Source organism: Sinocyclocheilus rhinocerous, unplaced genomic scaffold (assembly GCF_001515625.1).
Source record: "Sinocyclocheilus rhinocerous isolate Xijiao unplaced genomic scaffold, SAMN03320098_v1.1 scaffold3833, whole genome shotgun sequence".
NCBI classification, from domain to species: Eukaryota; Metazoa; Chordata; class Actinopteri; order Cypriniformes; family Cyprinidae; genus Sinocyclocheilus; species Sinocyclocheilus rhinocerous.
In genome coordinates, this window is record NW_015653706.1 from 7,596 (window position 1) to 21,786 (window position 14,191).

At 40.1% G+C, this 14,191-nt stretch overlaps 1 protein-coding gene across 1 annotated transcript; it reads left to right on the forward strand.

The window, feature by feature from the left end:
* Nucleotides 1–230: 230 nt before the first annotated feature.
* LOC107716529 (40S ribosomal protein S17) lies at nucleotides 231–4,231 on the forward strand. The gene is made up of 5 exons (XM_016523003.1): nucleotides 231–334; nucleotides 574–725; nucleotides 2,397–2,502; nucleotides 3,583–3,648; nucleotides 4,110–4,231. Exons 1-5 carry the CDS (start codon nucleotides 332–334, stop codon nucleotides 4,185–4,187), a joined length of 405 nt encoding a protein of 134 aa, XP_016378489.1. The 5' UTR covers nucleotides 231–331; the 3' UTR covers nucleotides 4,188–4,231.
* Nucleotides 4,232–14,191: the final 9,960 nt, after the last annotated feature.

The window sequence follows — 14,191 nt, forward strand, 5'->3', positions numbered from 1 at the left end:
GGCGGTAATGCACTAATAAGCTGGATGCCGACCGCCGGTAAAAATAAAGAAGAAGAAGAGGAAGGAAGGCTGGAGCTGAGCTCTGCAGGACTGATGCTGCCTGCCGCGCATTAAACGGGTTAATGACAGAGCTTATTTCTAAGGTCAGCAGACACCGAGATCAAGAGGATTCTGGAAGGAGACCTGTGTTTACGATGCTGTACGCGGGTATTTCAGAAGCGCGGCTGCAGTGGCGCTCCTCCGCCGCTAGGGGTCAGTGAGTGGCGCTGCGCCGCGTCTGCTGCACTTCCGCTCGGGCTGCTGCTCTCTCTCTTCCGCTCTCCGGTTCATCATGGTGGGTATCCGAGCGCTCGACTGCGGATAATCTGCTGTAATCCGCCGCTCCCGCCGCGCGGTGCGTCAGCGCGGGCAGCGGTGCGCGATGCGGGCAGTGTGCGGCGCCCGCGTGTGTGAGTATGACGCGACGGATGAGCGGCGCGGCAGATTGCAGCGCGTTATAGAGCGCGAGCCGCTCCGCTGATCCGGTCGTGTTTCTGCGGCTGTAGTAACGGTTCCCGCTGTGTTTGTCCGCAGGGCCGCGTCAGGACCAAGACGGTGAAGAAGGCCGCTCGGGTCATCATCGAGAAGTACTACACCCGGCTGGGTAACGACTTCCACACCAACAAGCGCGTGTGTGAGGAGATCGCCATCATCCCCAGCAAGAAGCTGCGCAACAAGATCGCCGGGTGAGCCGCGCTGCATGCTGGGACACGCCACCGTTCTCTTCTCTCCTGTTAGACTCTAACGAGCTGCTCGCGTGTTTCACAGCACTGAAGTCTGAGCTAGAGCTCTACACGGGTCCGCTGGGATCAGAAAACCCCAGGATCGGGGTTAGCGGTCTCGGGGGGGATTTAAAGTAGATGTGCTTGTTCCAAACGACCCGATAAGAGCCGAATCACTGGAGACAAGGGGCAGATCCATCTGTGTGCAGAAGCCTTTCGCCGGAGATTAGGCAGCAGACGACGGCTAGCGATTTAGCAAACTATCTAATCCGCTGGTCACAGTTGAGAGCCGAACTCAGAAATATCTTGTGTCCGTCAGGCAGCCACTAATATAAAGTACATTAAATGCATGTAAAGTAGATGAAAGTAATGGAGAAGCAGCCAAACCCGTGAGCAGGACCGATGCAGGCTAAACGCGTCGGTCGGGTCGGACTCCAGGCTAATGTCATCGGGTCTTAATTAATCGATGCTGGTGGGGTTCAGTGAGAAGTGATTGGGGTCGGGTACGGGTTTAGAGACTCTAGAGAAGGCCTCTAGTCTCGGCTCTCGGATCAGCTGCTAAACACTGCGCTTCTGCAGGACTGAAACCTTAGATCACAGCACACTCTTAATTCCACGACTCCAAGCTCGCAGTATTTTTCTCTTGTTCTCCAGTATGTTTTTCTAAACGTCCTTAAATCAAGATACATTTACGTAGTCTCAAGATTCACGTCTTGTTTTCTGAGAAACGGATCAAAATGAAGTGGTTATGATCAAAGCAAGAACAAATATCTGTCAGCGGGGAATGAAGTTGATTTCTCTGACTCCATCGGTGGATATTCCTTCTTGTTTTGATCATAAACTCGCTTCATTTTGATCCGTTTCTCATGAATGTGAATGAATTCACTTTTATTCTCCAGTAAATGTGTTGATGTAGGTATGCGCTGTTAAACGGCCCGAATCACTGAGGAGCAGCAGTTTGTGACCGATGTTCACACACAGAACCTGCAGAAGCCCAGTAACCTGGACGAGCCTGAGCGCCTCTTTCTGATCAAACACTGAAGCTGAAGTCCAGACTCGTGACCGTCTGCAGGCCGCCGAGGGTGTTTGCTGGACCCTGTTCCTGACAAACCCTCTTCCACACGCTTTCATTGAAACTGAGCTGAAGGATTTTGTTAAGGTGAAACGGGAATAAATGATTTGATTGATCTGATTGAATACTTCAATACGCAAATAGAAACTGAGTGTCACGTAATCAGTTGCACACAAGGCAGATTTGATGTAAACTCAATTTGCTTCTACTTCATGTTCTTGCTGAAATCTAAACATTTAAACCGTGGCTGTAAAAACTTGCTTTCAAGACCGATTTATCCAAACATTACCTACTGGCTACATAGAGATGATTGCGCTGTAGTGCATATATTAGCAATGCTCGTCTCCAGTTATTTTCTAGTCGACTGACGAGTTTTTGGACACGGTCTTTCCTGACGTTATGAAATGCAGTGATCTCTCACGCCAGGATTTAGTGATGAGTGACCGTTGAGAGCCTGTTTGGAGTATGAACGCGTGTTGTGGTGATGTGTGTTAGTGGAGCGGCAGCATCCGAAGCGCTCGTGAAGAGTGTTTCAGCTGAGCGAGTGCTGTGTGTGTCTGCAGGTACGTCACACACCTGATGAAGCGCATCCAGAGAGGGCCGGTCAGGGGGATCTCCATCAAGCTGCAGGAGGAGGAGCGCGAGCGCAGGGACAACTACGTGCCCGAGGTGCGTCTCTCTTAGTGCTGGGCAGTATGACCAAACATTTATATCATGGTATTTTTCAAAATTATACCGGTTTCACGCTCCGGGAAAGTCAGATCTCGCGTTCGCGGGACAGCACTGGAGAAATCTTCCAACTTGAACCATAGCTAAGGTTTATCCAGAAAAGTCGCTAGGTTTGTCAGTATGAATATTCTTAACATTGCATTTAAAACAATTTAAGTAACAAGTTAAAATAAAATGTTTGAAAAAGAATACATTATTTTTAAAAGTTTTTTTTGGGTGGAAACGACATTTTTACCTCAGACCTCACATGCGTTTTTTTTCGTGTCAGTTGCGGCGAGTTAAAAAATGACCATGCGAAAGATGAGAAGGTGTGGGATTAATTGTTGCATTTTGTTTTTAGACTATATAGCATTAAAACGGCTCACTATGTAATGCTAATGATATTTCACTATGTAATGCTAACGTTATATGAAGAATTCTGTCAGGCTATTGATTGATTTTCCATTGTTCTGCATTTACCCAGCTGATTTGAATAAATAAGCTATGCTTTGGCCAACATTGAGTGTATGCTCTACCATCTTTTGGGGGTTTCTTGCTTTTAGACTAGTCGACTAGTCGGATACAAAACTTTCGTTTAAACGTCAGTCAAATTAGTCGCCGCGTACATCCCTAATAGTAACACATGCAGCTGTTCCCTCACCACAGTGCAGCAGTGAAAAGGGACCCCTTTCAAACAGTGGCGCGTTCCCAACGTTGTTTAAGCGACACACACCGGTATTGCGGTATTTTAAAAATTCATTTCATAACAAAAATAAACAGCGGTATTCGGTATGAACCGGTGTACCGCCCAGCACTAGTCTCTCTGGTGTTTGAGGCTCCTGTATCGAAAGTGACTGTGGAGCCACCGTCTCCAGGCCATTGATACTACAGGAAGAGCAAGTGAAAGACTTTCCCGTGTTTGCTGGACTCTGTTCCTGACAAACCCTGGATCTTTCACACAACATGAGTTCAGATGCATGTGAAGTGCAGCTGTGTTTGGCCTCAGTGAGGCTCTTCGGTGATGTTGTTGTGTTTCTGCAGGTCTCGGCTCTGGACCAGGAGATCATCGAGGTCGACACCGACACCAAGGAAATGCTCAAGCTTCTGGTGAGAATCATTCAGTCCTGTGTCTGATGAACCTGTGTCGAAAGTGACTGTGGAGTGACTCTGGTCTCCAGGTCATTGATAGAACAGGAAGAGGAAGTGAAAGACTTTCCCGTGTTTGCTGGATCCTGTTCCTCACAAACCCTGGATCTTTCGCACACGCTTGTCTTTGCTCTTGTTTGCAGCGCGGCAGCTGAGGATCACATGGATAAATCACCTAATCTCAGGATTCTTGTGGCTGTAATTATATGCCGGCTCAGACGCCAGCTAACAGTGAAGCGCGGAGCGTCTTGAGCTGGGGGTTCAGCTGAATGTGTAACAGACGTGTGACTGTCTGTCTGCAGCCCTGCTCAAGCGTCTCTGCTGCTATACTTTAGTGTTGTTGGTCTTAAACATGAGCATTGAGTGACTCTGTCTCCATCAGTCATCAGTTCTCTTGCTAATTGTGTTTTCTTGTCCGTCAGGATTTCGGCAGCCTGTCCAATCTTCAGGTGACTCAGCCTCCCGTCGGCATGAACTTCAAGACCCCCCGCGGCGTCTAGACATTTGTAATATATCTCTTAATAAAATTGTTGGGGAAAACCAACACTGATGTTGTGAAGTCTTTATTTGTCCGTGTTAACATGCACAGACTAATCGTGACCGTTTCATTTCTTGTATGCAGCTTCAAGTGTGTCATTTTTGATCAGGTGTAATGATGATTAATGCAAACAGGACAGAGGTATTCATGCTTCAGATGTGTTTCTCACTTGTTTGTGCTGCGGTTGTTTAGTGCAGTTACTTTGCTCTAACTCACACTTATTAAAAATCACAAATTATATTTTAAACATGAACCTTGGAGAATTGTAGCGTCCTGCTAGTGAGACTATTTTAAACTGTGTGTGTGTGTAATATACAGGGTTTTTAAGACCCCGTGTGAAGCGACTACATGGGGAATGTTTGAATCTTGAAACATTAAGAATTGGTTTGTCAGCAGGATTACTGAAGCAAAGTGCAGAAACTGAGAAATGACAAGCAGTTACAGCGCTTATAATATACTTTTTTTTTTTTTTTTGAACCGTATGTCAACACATTCAGTACAATTACAACAACAAATACAGCAATTTTTTCTATGCTAGGGGGAGAAATAAACTATATTATAGGAGTACATTAAAGCGTGCACAAGCTTGCAAATTCTGACCAGCTTTTGTTTCTTCGAGGGCAATATAGCCTCAATATAACGCTTCACTTCATTTTTAAATGCTATAGACCAGTGATGGGCAAACTAGGCTCTTCCAGGCCACTTTCCTGCAGAGATTTGGTCCAACCCTGATAAAACTCACCTGCCTGCAGCTTTCTAGTAGTCTTGAAGACCATGATTAGCTGGTTCAGGTGTTTGATTAGAGTTGGAGCTAAACTCTGAAGGAAAGTGACCTGGAAGGGCCAAGTTTGCCCACCCCTGCTAAAGAACATGGAAATTTAACCATTCAAATTTTAAACAATAATAAAGTGTGGGTCTGTTTAACTTAAAGGGGTCATATGATGCTTTTTTAAAGATCATTATTTGGTGTAACAGAATATGTTGACATGCTTTAATGTTCAAAAAGCAACTGGATTAGACATCTTGTTCAGTACACAGCCTCTATTTGGAATATGAATCCCCTCCATATTTTATCTATTCTGGGTGGCATAAATTTTTTCCTTGTTTGTAATTTTGATATTAACGAAATACCTGTGAAACTTCAAGCATGCACATGCACATGCACTGATGAGGGGGCGGCTGAGGCGACGAAAGGGGGCGATGACATAGCACAAAGTAAAAGTAAAAAAAAAAAACATATCTGGCCCATTCACGTATTTGTCGGACTGTAAACAAACCTGCCCACTACTAGTACAACTATTGGAATACATGGTTCACACGGGATTTCATTTTGGAGAAAGAGGGTGGTATCATCGGCTAACTGCCTTATAACTAGTCCTCTATCAATAATAGTCATACCTTTAATCGCACAGGCATTAATATGATTGGCAAGGAGTTGACTTATTATCAAAGACAAATATGGAGAGACGGGGCAACCCTGTCTAATCCCTCTAGAGCAATTAAATCTAGCAGAAGTGCCACCCAACAGTTTAACTCAACTGTTGCTGTTCTTATAATACGAAATATTACGAAATCGCGTTTGGTCTCGTACTGTATCGCGTACCTTGTCAGTGTCGTGCGCTTTGCTTGGCCATTTGGTGTGATAAACAGGAAAGTGTGTTCAAGCTCCAGCAAAACAGTGTAAAGAAATACTCTTTGTGAGAAGCAGTCAATCAGCAGAAGTTAAAAGCAGCTTGTAAGTGTATTTATTTCTTGTCTCAGTGTTTAGCACAGTTGTCATTGCTAGGAAACGCTTGTTTTGTTTACTGTGGAGACGTGCTGAAATCGCGTTTGGTCTCGTACTGTATCGCGTACCTTGTCAGTGTCGTGCGCTTTGCTTGGCCATTTGGTGTGATAAACAGGAAAGTGTGTCCAGCTGAACTCAATTTGAGTTTTGTTAAACTAATTAAAAAGAAGCTTAGTTTACCACGGAAGCGGTCGCGGCTGCGGTCGTGTGAAGACCGAAGAGTGTAAAGACCATCGACTCTACCGTGCGACTCCACCGGGCAGGACACCGGCAAAGGACATAAGTATCGCTTTTTATCTCTCCTCTTTCCACTTCTGTTTCAGGTTTTTATAAACTATTTCTTACTATGTGTCAGTAAGTTGTTGTTATTTTAGCATGTGTGTTTGCCTCAGTGTTATTTTTTTAGGATTACTGATGAACTAATGTACTTTGATTTGTATTAGTTATCTATTTTAGTTACAGTTGTAGTCATGTTGTCATTTTATTAGTTTTTTTATTATGTCTATATAGGCTTTTTATTAAATTTTACTTTTATTTAATTTGAGTTATTTCAGTACTTCAACATACAAAATGGAAATGAAATAATATATATATATATAATGTATTTATATATATGTACATGTATATGTATATGTGTGTGGCTGTACATACACATATGTAGTTGTTTTTTGGTGTTTGGCTTAGTGTTATGTTAGAATCATTATTATACTCATACCTTTTGTTCTTTTAATATTTTGAATTGTTTTTAGCTTTATTTTTTTGTTTTCATTTAAATGTTTTAGTTTTGAAATGTTGTTGTATGCATTTGTCATTTTTATTTAATTTATTTTACTTTCTTAAATGTGTATATATATAGTATTTATAGAGTTTTAGCTTTTAGTTTTAATTACTTTTTCTTATTTGTAAGTCGCTTTGGATAAAAGCGTCTGCTAAATGACTAAAAGTAAAAAGTAAAAAGTATTATTCCATGGTACGGCTCCCCTCACGGTAAGCCTGTGTCTTTCCCTGGCAGACGTTCTCTGCCATCTCTGCTGCGTAGTCATCTCACCCCAGGCGGGCTGAGTCTACCGCAGGGACTCCCATATGTAGTACTGCCCTATGGCCAGTCCATATGTGTACCTCCACATGATACCTCCTATACGCAGGATGTGGCTTCCGTAGCGTTCCCCTACTTGGGTACGCTTTCCCAGTGTTATCCAATATCCCACTGTTCGGAACAGCAGTCGCGGACACCTCTGCCTAAGCCCTGTCCTTCTTCCGCCCCAACTGGTGTGGGGGGACTTGCCGGCCTTCGCAGGGCACTGGAGGGGGTCAGCAATAGTGGCGTTTTCCATACGGATCCCAATTCGTCAGTCACGACTGACGTAACGTCGAACGTGACTGACTGAAAGGGAATGTCTCGGTTACGTATGTATTCAGTTAGGTTGTAATGGCCATGAATTTAAGTTTACTTAATTTTTTTCTCATCTAATATTTATATTTTATTTAATCTTAATTTAAATTACTTAAAAAGTTTTTTTAATGATTTAGTTTAGTTAACAATAATATGGCCAATAGACAATAAATGGCCAATATTACAATTCCATTTTTAAAAAAATTAAAAAATTAAAAACTACATTTAACAGTGTTAATAATTTGTTAGTGTTTTTAAAGATGAACTTAAAGTGACCGTTAGATGATGGCAAAATATCATTACTAAAAAACAGGGCACGCACAAATGAATATCCAATATTGACTGATACTGACAAACTAAAAACCCAATTTAGTACAAATATATCATCGGTGCATCCCTTAAAAACATGTTGATATCTCTTAGCAATAGGAAACATGTCAACACATGTCAGGAGACAAAAACTGCCGTTTACACAACAGAATGAGTTAGATTCACTGTGACGTGTGCATCCCCATCTCAAAAGTGGTTGTCTTTGGAGGCATCTTGGCAGGGGCCATTAGATGCTCTGGCATCTCAAGCATCCTGGAAGGACAGAGCTGCTGCGACGGGGAGGTAAGAACATGATGTGCAGAGCTAAGCGAAGGTATCTTCAGGACAAAGAGCAACCGCAGTGGGACAATGACTGTGAACAATCCGAGCGTTTTATTCATCCCGCTGTTGTCCTGAGCTGGGGCTATCATGCATAAGCACGCCACCACAAACAAACTGCAGCCTGGGCGCCTCCACTGTTTCAACCTGCAAATTCCTTTGGCTTGTTTTAAAGGGAGAAGCGTCCCATTCTGTCAATGTCACCGCGGATATCCCTATATACAATGCAATTGAAGATAAGCCTAATCTTGCACACCCACACGGCATCTTCATTTTTTCCCCTATCAAAGCCGACAGTATGTACAAACCAGAGGATTAGCCACAGACTTCTATTGTTGGAATAAACGTGCAAAGTAAACCTAGCAAGGACAAAACTCAAATATTGTTCAATGTATATTTAACATAAAAATAATAATCCAATATTGTGTGTGCAAAATCTGACAAAGTACATTTGATATTAAACGTCTACTTAATAATAACCAATTTAAACGCAAAAAAAGCCATTTGTGCACTACTTATGCAAAAATAACGCATTTGTCGAATGCTTCCTTCCGTTTCATGCTTTTTCACTACAAAAGCAAGGCGCAGACATGCTTTCTAATTTGAATAAGATTAGATATACAAGGTATTAGAAGATTTCTGTTGGGTTCATAACATCTGCGCTGGTGCACGGTGTCATTTGTGTGTTTACAAATTGAAGTAAATGGATTATGGAGGCCTTCTTTACAACACAGAGATCTACAAACAACACACAATTCCATGTAGGAGAAATTTCATGACTCTTTATGAGCTAATTTCCTCCATGTCATACATTACAAAAGCTGCCTGTGTAGATAAAAAAACCCAAAACAATATTCAAAGCAGGCGTGAAGCTATTGTGCTTTAAGGACGCAGATTAAAAACACAGATACCCGTTAAAAAGCTCATGCAGAACACAAACAAAAGTTCAGGTCTGACTATTTTTTGCCAAAATGCAAATGTTAGATTTAAATTCATTTATTTTCATCACATCAGCTGAAGGCCTTAATTCTGCTCTCTTATTTTAATACTTGGCTTTACGGCTTATAATTGTATGATTTGCATTTTTTTTTGCTCCCATTATAAATAATCCATGCAACACACGGCCTGGCTGCCAAGCTGGCATCACTTTCTATTTAATCTTGTGAAACAGTCGCTTTATCTCCTTGTTCAACCTGGGGTTTATCTTTTGTTGTGGCACCGTACTATTGATGTGGAAATGTTTACAAAGCAATATACACTTGCCCCATTTAGCGAAAGCGAGAGTTCAAGGTATTAATATGATCGTTTTTATCAGCTCCAGCGTACTTCACTCAGTCATTGGCTTAATAACAGTTTTTTTTAATGGCTCCTTTGCCGAGGACGTCATGTCTTGTTAACAATGCCGTAGTAAGGAGGCAGCATTTATACGTATCGCCAGGAGAGCAGTTTTTGTTTTGTTTTGTTGTGAGACTCGGTGCAGAACTATCGACCGTGGTATTCTCCTTTAACTCCCTGTGGGGTTGAGAGCGGAGCCCCCATTACATCGGCATGTGCTCCATTATCATTTCAATATGAGTATGACACACCGGTATGCGGCGGAATGCTATGTTTCTATTTCCACTCCACAAACGATAGCAAACGCTGTATGCCTGGTGTGAGGTTTCCCCGACACCCTCCTTCTCCCCCCTCCCTTTGCCCTGCCGCGAGCGAAACAGCAACGCTAGCAACTAGTGTAATGTGTGCCGCGAGGCCCCGGCAGCACAGGACAGGCTAAGACTATAACCAGTTACATAATCGCCACAATAAACACGTTCCGATTGTGCTCAACACACAGCACTTAACTCCCACTGACGATAACAAGAGTACGCAGCAACCCTTCGCCAGCTTCCAAGGGAAATAAAAGAGGGAGCGATCTAACTCTACACTTCATTCTCACACTTAAGGGCCATGCATTTTCCAAATGATGAAACATATTATCATTGCGGCCCAGGGATATTTTACAGACAACGTACATGGTGCTTGAACAGTCTAGATCTTTGTTAAGTCATGGTGAATAATCAGATACGCAAAATGGGCACTTGTTTTATTTTTCGAAAGCCTTTTTTTGCGGGGGGGGGTGTAATTTATGAATTAGTGTTGAATTATATTAAACATATTTCTTTGAGAATAATACTATGATTATACGTTTCATATTGAACAATGACAGATATAATCATTGCACCTGGGGATATTTTATAGTCGATGTACATGGTGTTTGAACAGTCTGGATCTTTGTTAAGTCATGGGGAATAATCAGATATGCTAAATGGGTACTTGTTTTATTTTCAGCATTTTTTTTTTATTCATGAATTAGTGTTGACTTATATTAAATATATTAATTTTAAAATTAATACTGTGACTTACTTTTTAATGTGAATCTATTTTAAAAGAAAAAAAATAATGAAAAAATGTCAAACACGCACACACAGCTGTAACGCCCCTGTGGACTGTTTGTTGTGGTTTCTTCCCTTTGTGTTGGTTTAGCCCGTCTAATCATTAGTTAATCACCGTCATTGTGCTCACCTGTCTGCCACTTATTATCCACCCCATATTAGTTCCTGTCTGTCTGAGCATTGGTGTCGGTTATTGTTAATGTTCCCCCACGAGTGTGTGTCTCACCTACCTGAACCTGCCTTGTTGTGTCTACAATAAATGTCATTATTGGAATCCTTGTCGTCCTCGTCCTAGTCCTGCCTGCCTCCACATCCGGATCGTGACAGCTCTTTTGTTAGTTTTGACTGCTTTTATTGTCCTCATTTGTAAGTCGCTTTGGATAAAAGCGTCTGCTAAATGACTAAATGTAAATGTTATAAAGGCTGTTAATTGCACTAGTAAAGAAATTTCCAAAACCCCATTTTATAAGTGACTCAAAAATAAACTGATGCTCTACGGAGTCAAAGGCCTTACAGAAAATAATAAAACCATTATCTACATCCAGGATAATCCAAAATATCTAAAACTAGTCTTATATTGTTTGTAAAATGCCTATTCCTCATGAATCCAGATTGTGTTTCTTCTGTCTTTTAGCGAATATCAGGGCATATACTTTATAATTATTATTGAATAAACTGATTGGATGCCAATTTTCAAGAAAAAGTAGATCCTTTTTTGGTTTGGGAATTAATGTGATTAATCCTTGAGTCAAAGTGGGAGGAAGGCACTGATTACTTATACTTTCATTAGACATTTGGAGCAAAAAAAGGGGCCAAATCATTAATAAACTGCTTATAAAATTCTGGCGATTTATTATTTTTCAGAAGACGAATTGCCTTTATCACTTCCTCAGCAGAAATAAGCATATCACAGAGTTCACTTTCATTTTCGTCAGCTCTATAGAACTCAGAAAAGCATCAGATGCAGTTTGAGAAAAATTGGATGTATACATGTTCTTATAAAATTATAAAAACAGTGACTAGAAATTAGTTTGTAGTCCTTGTTACAACCCCATTCACATTTTCATTTACTAATGTTGTTATTAATATGGTGTCTCTATAAATTGAAGAAGCATTGTGAATTTTGTTCTCCTTCTTCAAGCCAACGTCTCCTGGATTGAACAAACGCACCTTCAGCTTTCCTTCTATACAATTCATCTAGTTTGATTCACAGTTCTGATAATAGTCATTTCTCTTCATCTAATAAACTCTCTGGGCATTTATTTGCTAATTTTGTAATTTCAACAATAATGTTGGTTTCTTCAGCTCTTTTGTATTTGGCCATTCGGCTGCCTAATGTCCTAAAATATTTAGTGACCTCAAATTTCAGAAGTTCCCAGTTTGAGCAAAAAGCATTCTCCTTATTGGCTTTATCCCAACATCTGCATATCAATCTAGGGATATATCATCTCTTTTCTTACCTACAGTAGCAATGAATTGTTGAGTCTCCAATATGATCCACTGATAAAACAACTTGTTATTAGATCATTTAATATGAATGCTTATAGTTTTATGATCTGTTAGTGGAGTAGAAGCAATATCAACTACTACATCATCTTTGTTAAAGTGCTCAACAGCCAGAAGTCAATTCTGCACTGACTGGACCTGTTTTATTGCTCCAGGTAAATGACTTATTATGTGGAAATTTGTCTCTCCAAATGTCTCTAAAATTGAATTTATCCATGAAGTTTTTCAGATTATTGTTATTTATGTTAGGCTGACCTGATGGCCATTTATCGATCGCTCCATCCAGTATAATATTAAAATCTCCTCCAACTAATAAAATGGCATGTGGATACTTGTTTAGCCAACTAATAAGTATATTTTCTATGGATTCAAAAAGATTGTTATTATTATGCAGATTGTAATTATATCCATATAAATTCCCTAAAATTGATATCAATATATTTAATTACTTGGTCTTTCAGGATCACATTGTGTAGAACATCTCCATTAAATCTGTTCTTTAAGGCAATCATCCAGCCGAGTGTTCAGACCCATGAGCAGATTATACCATACAATACATCTTCAGAAAAGCGTTTCCGTTCCGTCTCTGTGCTTCTAGCACCACCTCGCGCAATTACAGAAATAAACGCCTTGCATTTATTCTTATCTTTTATCGTACTGTTATCTGACAGTAAAGAGGTAATGTGGCGAAAGCTTGAGTTTAGCTTACCTGTTGGCATCTCGAAACCCAAATATTCCATCAAATTCATAAATATAACCAGGGATTGAAATGTACTTTTTCACTCACCAGCCAATTTGGCTACTACATTTTTAAGTTACCGGCCATTCATAACTTCTACTAGCCCAAAATAAATAAATAAAACCAATACACCAACAGTTTGAGGCTGTCTACACTGGGCGTGGCAAAGCGACCATTGCAAATCATTTTGTGTCAGTACTAAGGGGTGTGCGATATTGACAAAAAATAATATCTCAATATTTTTCTGGGATTTTATCGATAAAGATAATTAGACAATATTTTGCTGAGTGTGTTATTGTTCTGATATCTTAAGGACTAGCATGGACAGCTGACTCCTAAAGTTTTTGATATATTTCATATTCTGTGTGATCAGTTCACAGCAGTGATAGAAATTAATCTTTTCCAATAAGTTTAAATTGATGTTTACCTCTATGGGCATTTTCACCTTGGCTTTATAAAGCCATTTTTTCTAAAAGTGTGCATCATCTTTTGAGTCAAATTCTTACATTTAATCAGTCAATAATAATAATAATAATACATTTAGACTGTTACTAAACAAATGAAATCAGTATCAACAAAATTAATATTTGCATAAGTTGCATATGAAGTGGCAATGGTGTCTAAAATGTAAGTCTCTTGATATTAACTTATTGTTTATTGATGTATAAAATCAAGATCACATTAGTAACCATGCTGATTTTTTTTTTTTTAAACGGCATCCTTCGTGTGACATTAAAGGGGTCATATGATGTGATTTCAATTGTTCCTTTCTCTTTGGAGTGTTACAAGCTCTTGGTGCATAAAGAAGATTAATAAAAATAATAATACATTTAGACTGTTACTAAACAAATGAAATCAGTATCAACAAAATTTATATTTGCATAAGTTGCATATGAAGTGGCATTTAGATGTATTTACACGTTAATGCAGCTTAGAGGGACATGGAATGCTTTAACCTGCAGTTACAAATGCATAATGTTTTGATATTTTAAACATGAAATGTTGATGAAAAGACAAAGATGTTGATACAAATGAAAATATACTTTAAATGTAAAATTAAAACAATTAAAACCGCCAGTAGGTGGCAGCGTCACTGTTAAGAAATGAATCATCGCGGTTGAACCAAATAATTTAAACGGTTGATTCATTCAGGAACGAATCACCGTCATGTTGCTCAGAGAGAAGTCACTTTCAAATCGAGCAGCTTTCTGTTGGTCAATGCAGTAAATTCGCATGACCAGCTTGAACATGAGCAAAATCTGCATGTGGAGTTTTCAGTCTCATACATAACGCCACATCGATTCCTATTTAAATGACTGATTTGGCCCGCAAAATTTTGCCAAGCAACATTAAAGGGGTCATGTGATGCGATTTCAATTTTTCCTTTCTCTTACAAGCTCTTGGTGCATAAAGAAGATCTGTAAAGTTGCAAAGACTAAAGTCTCAAGAGATTCAAGAGATA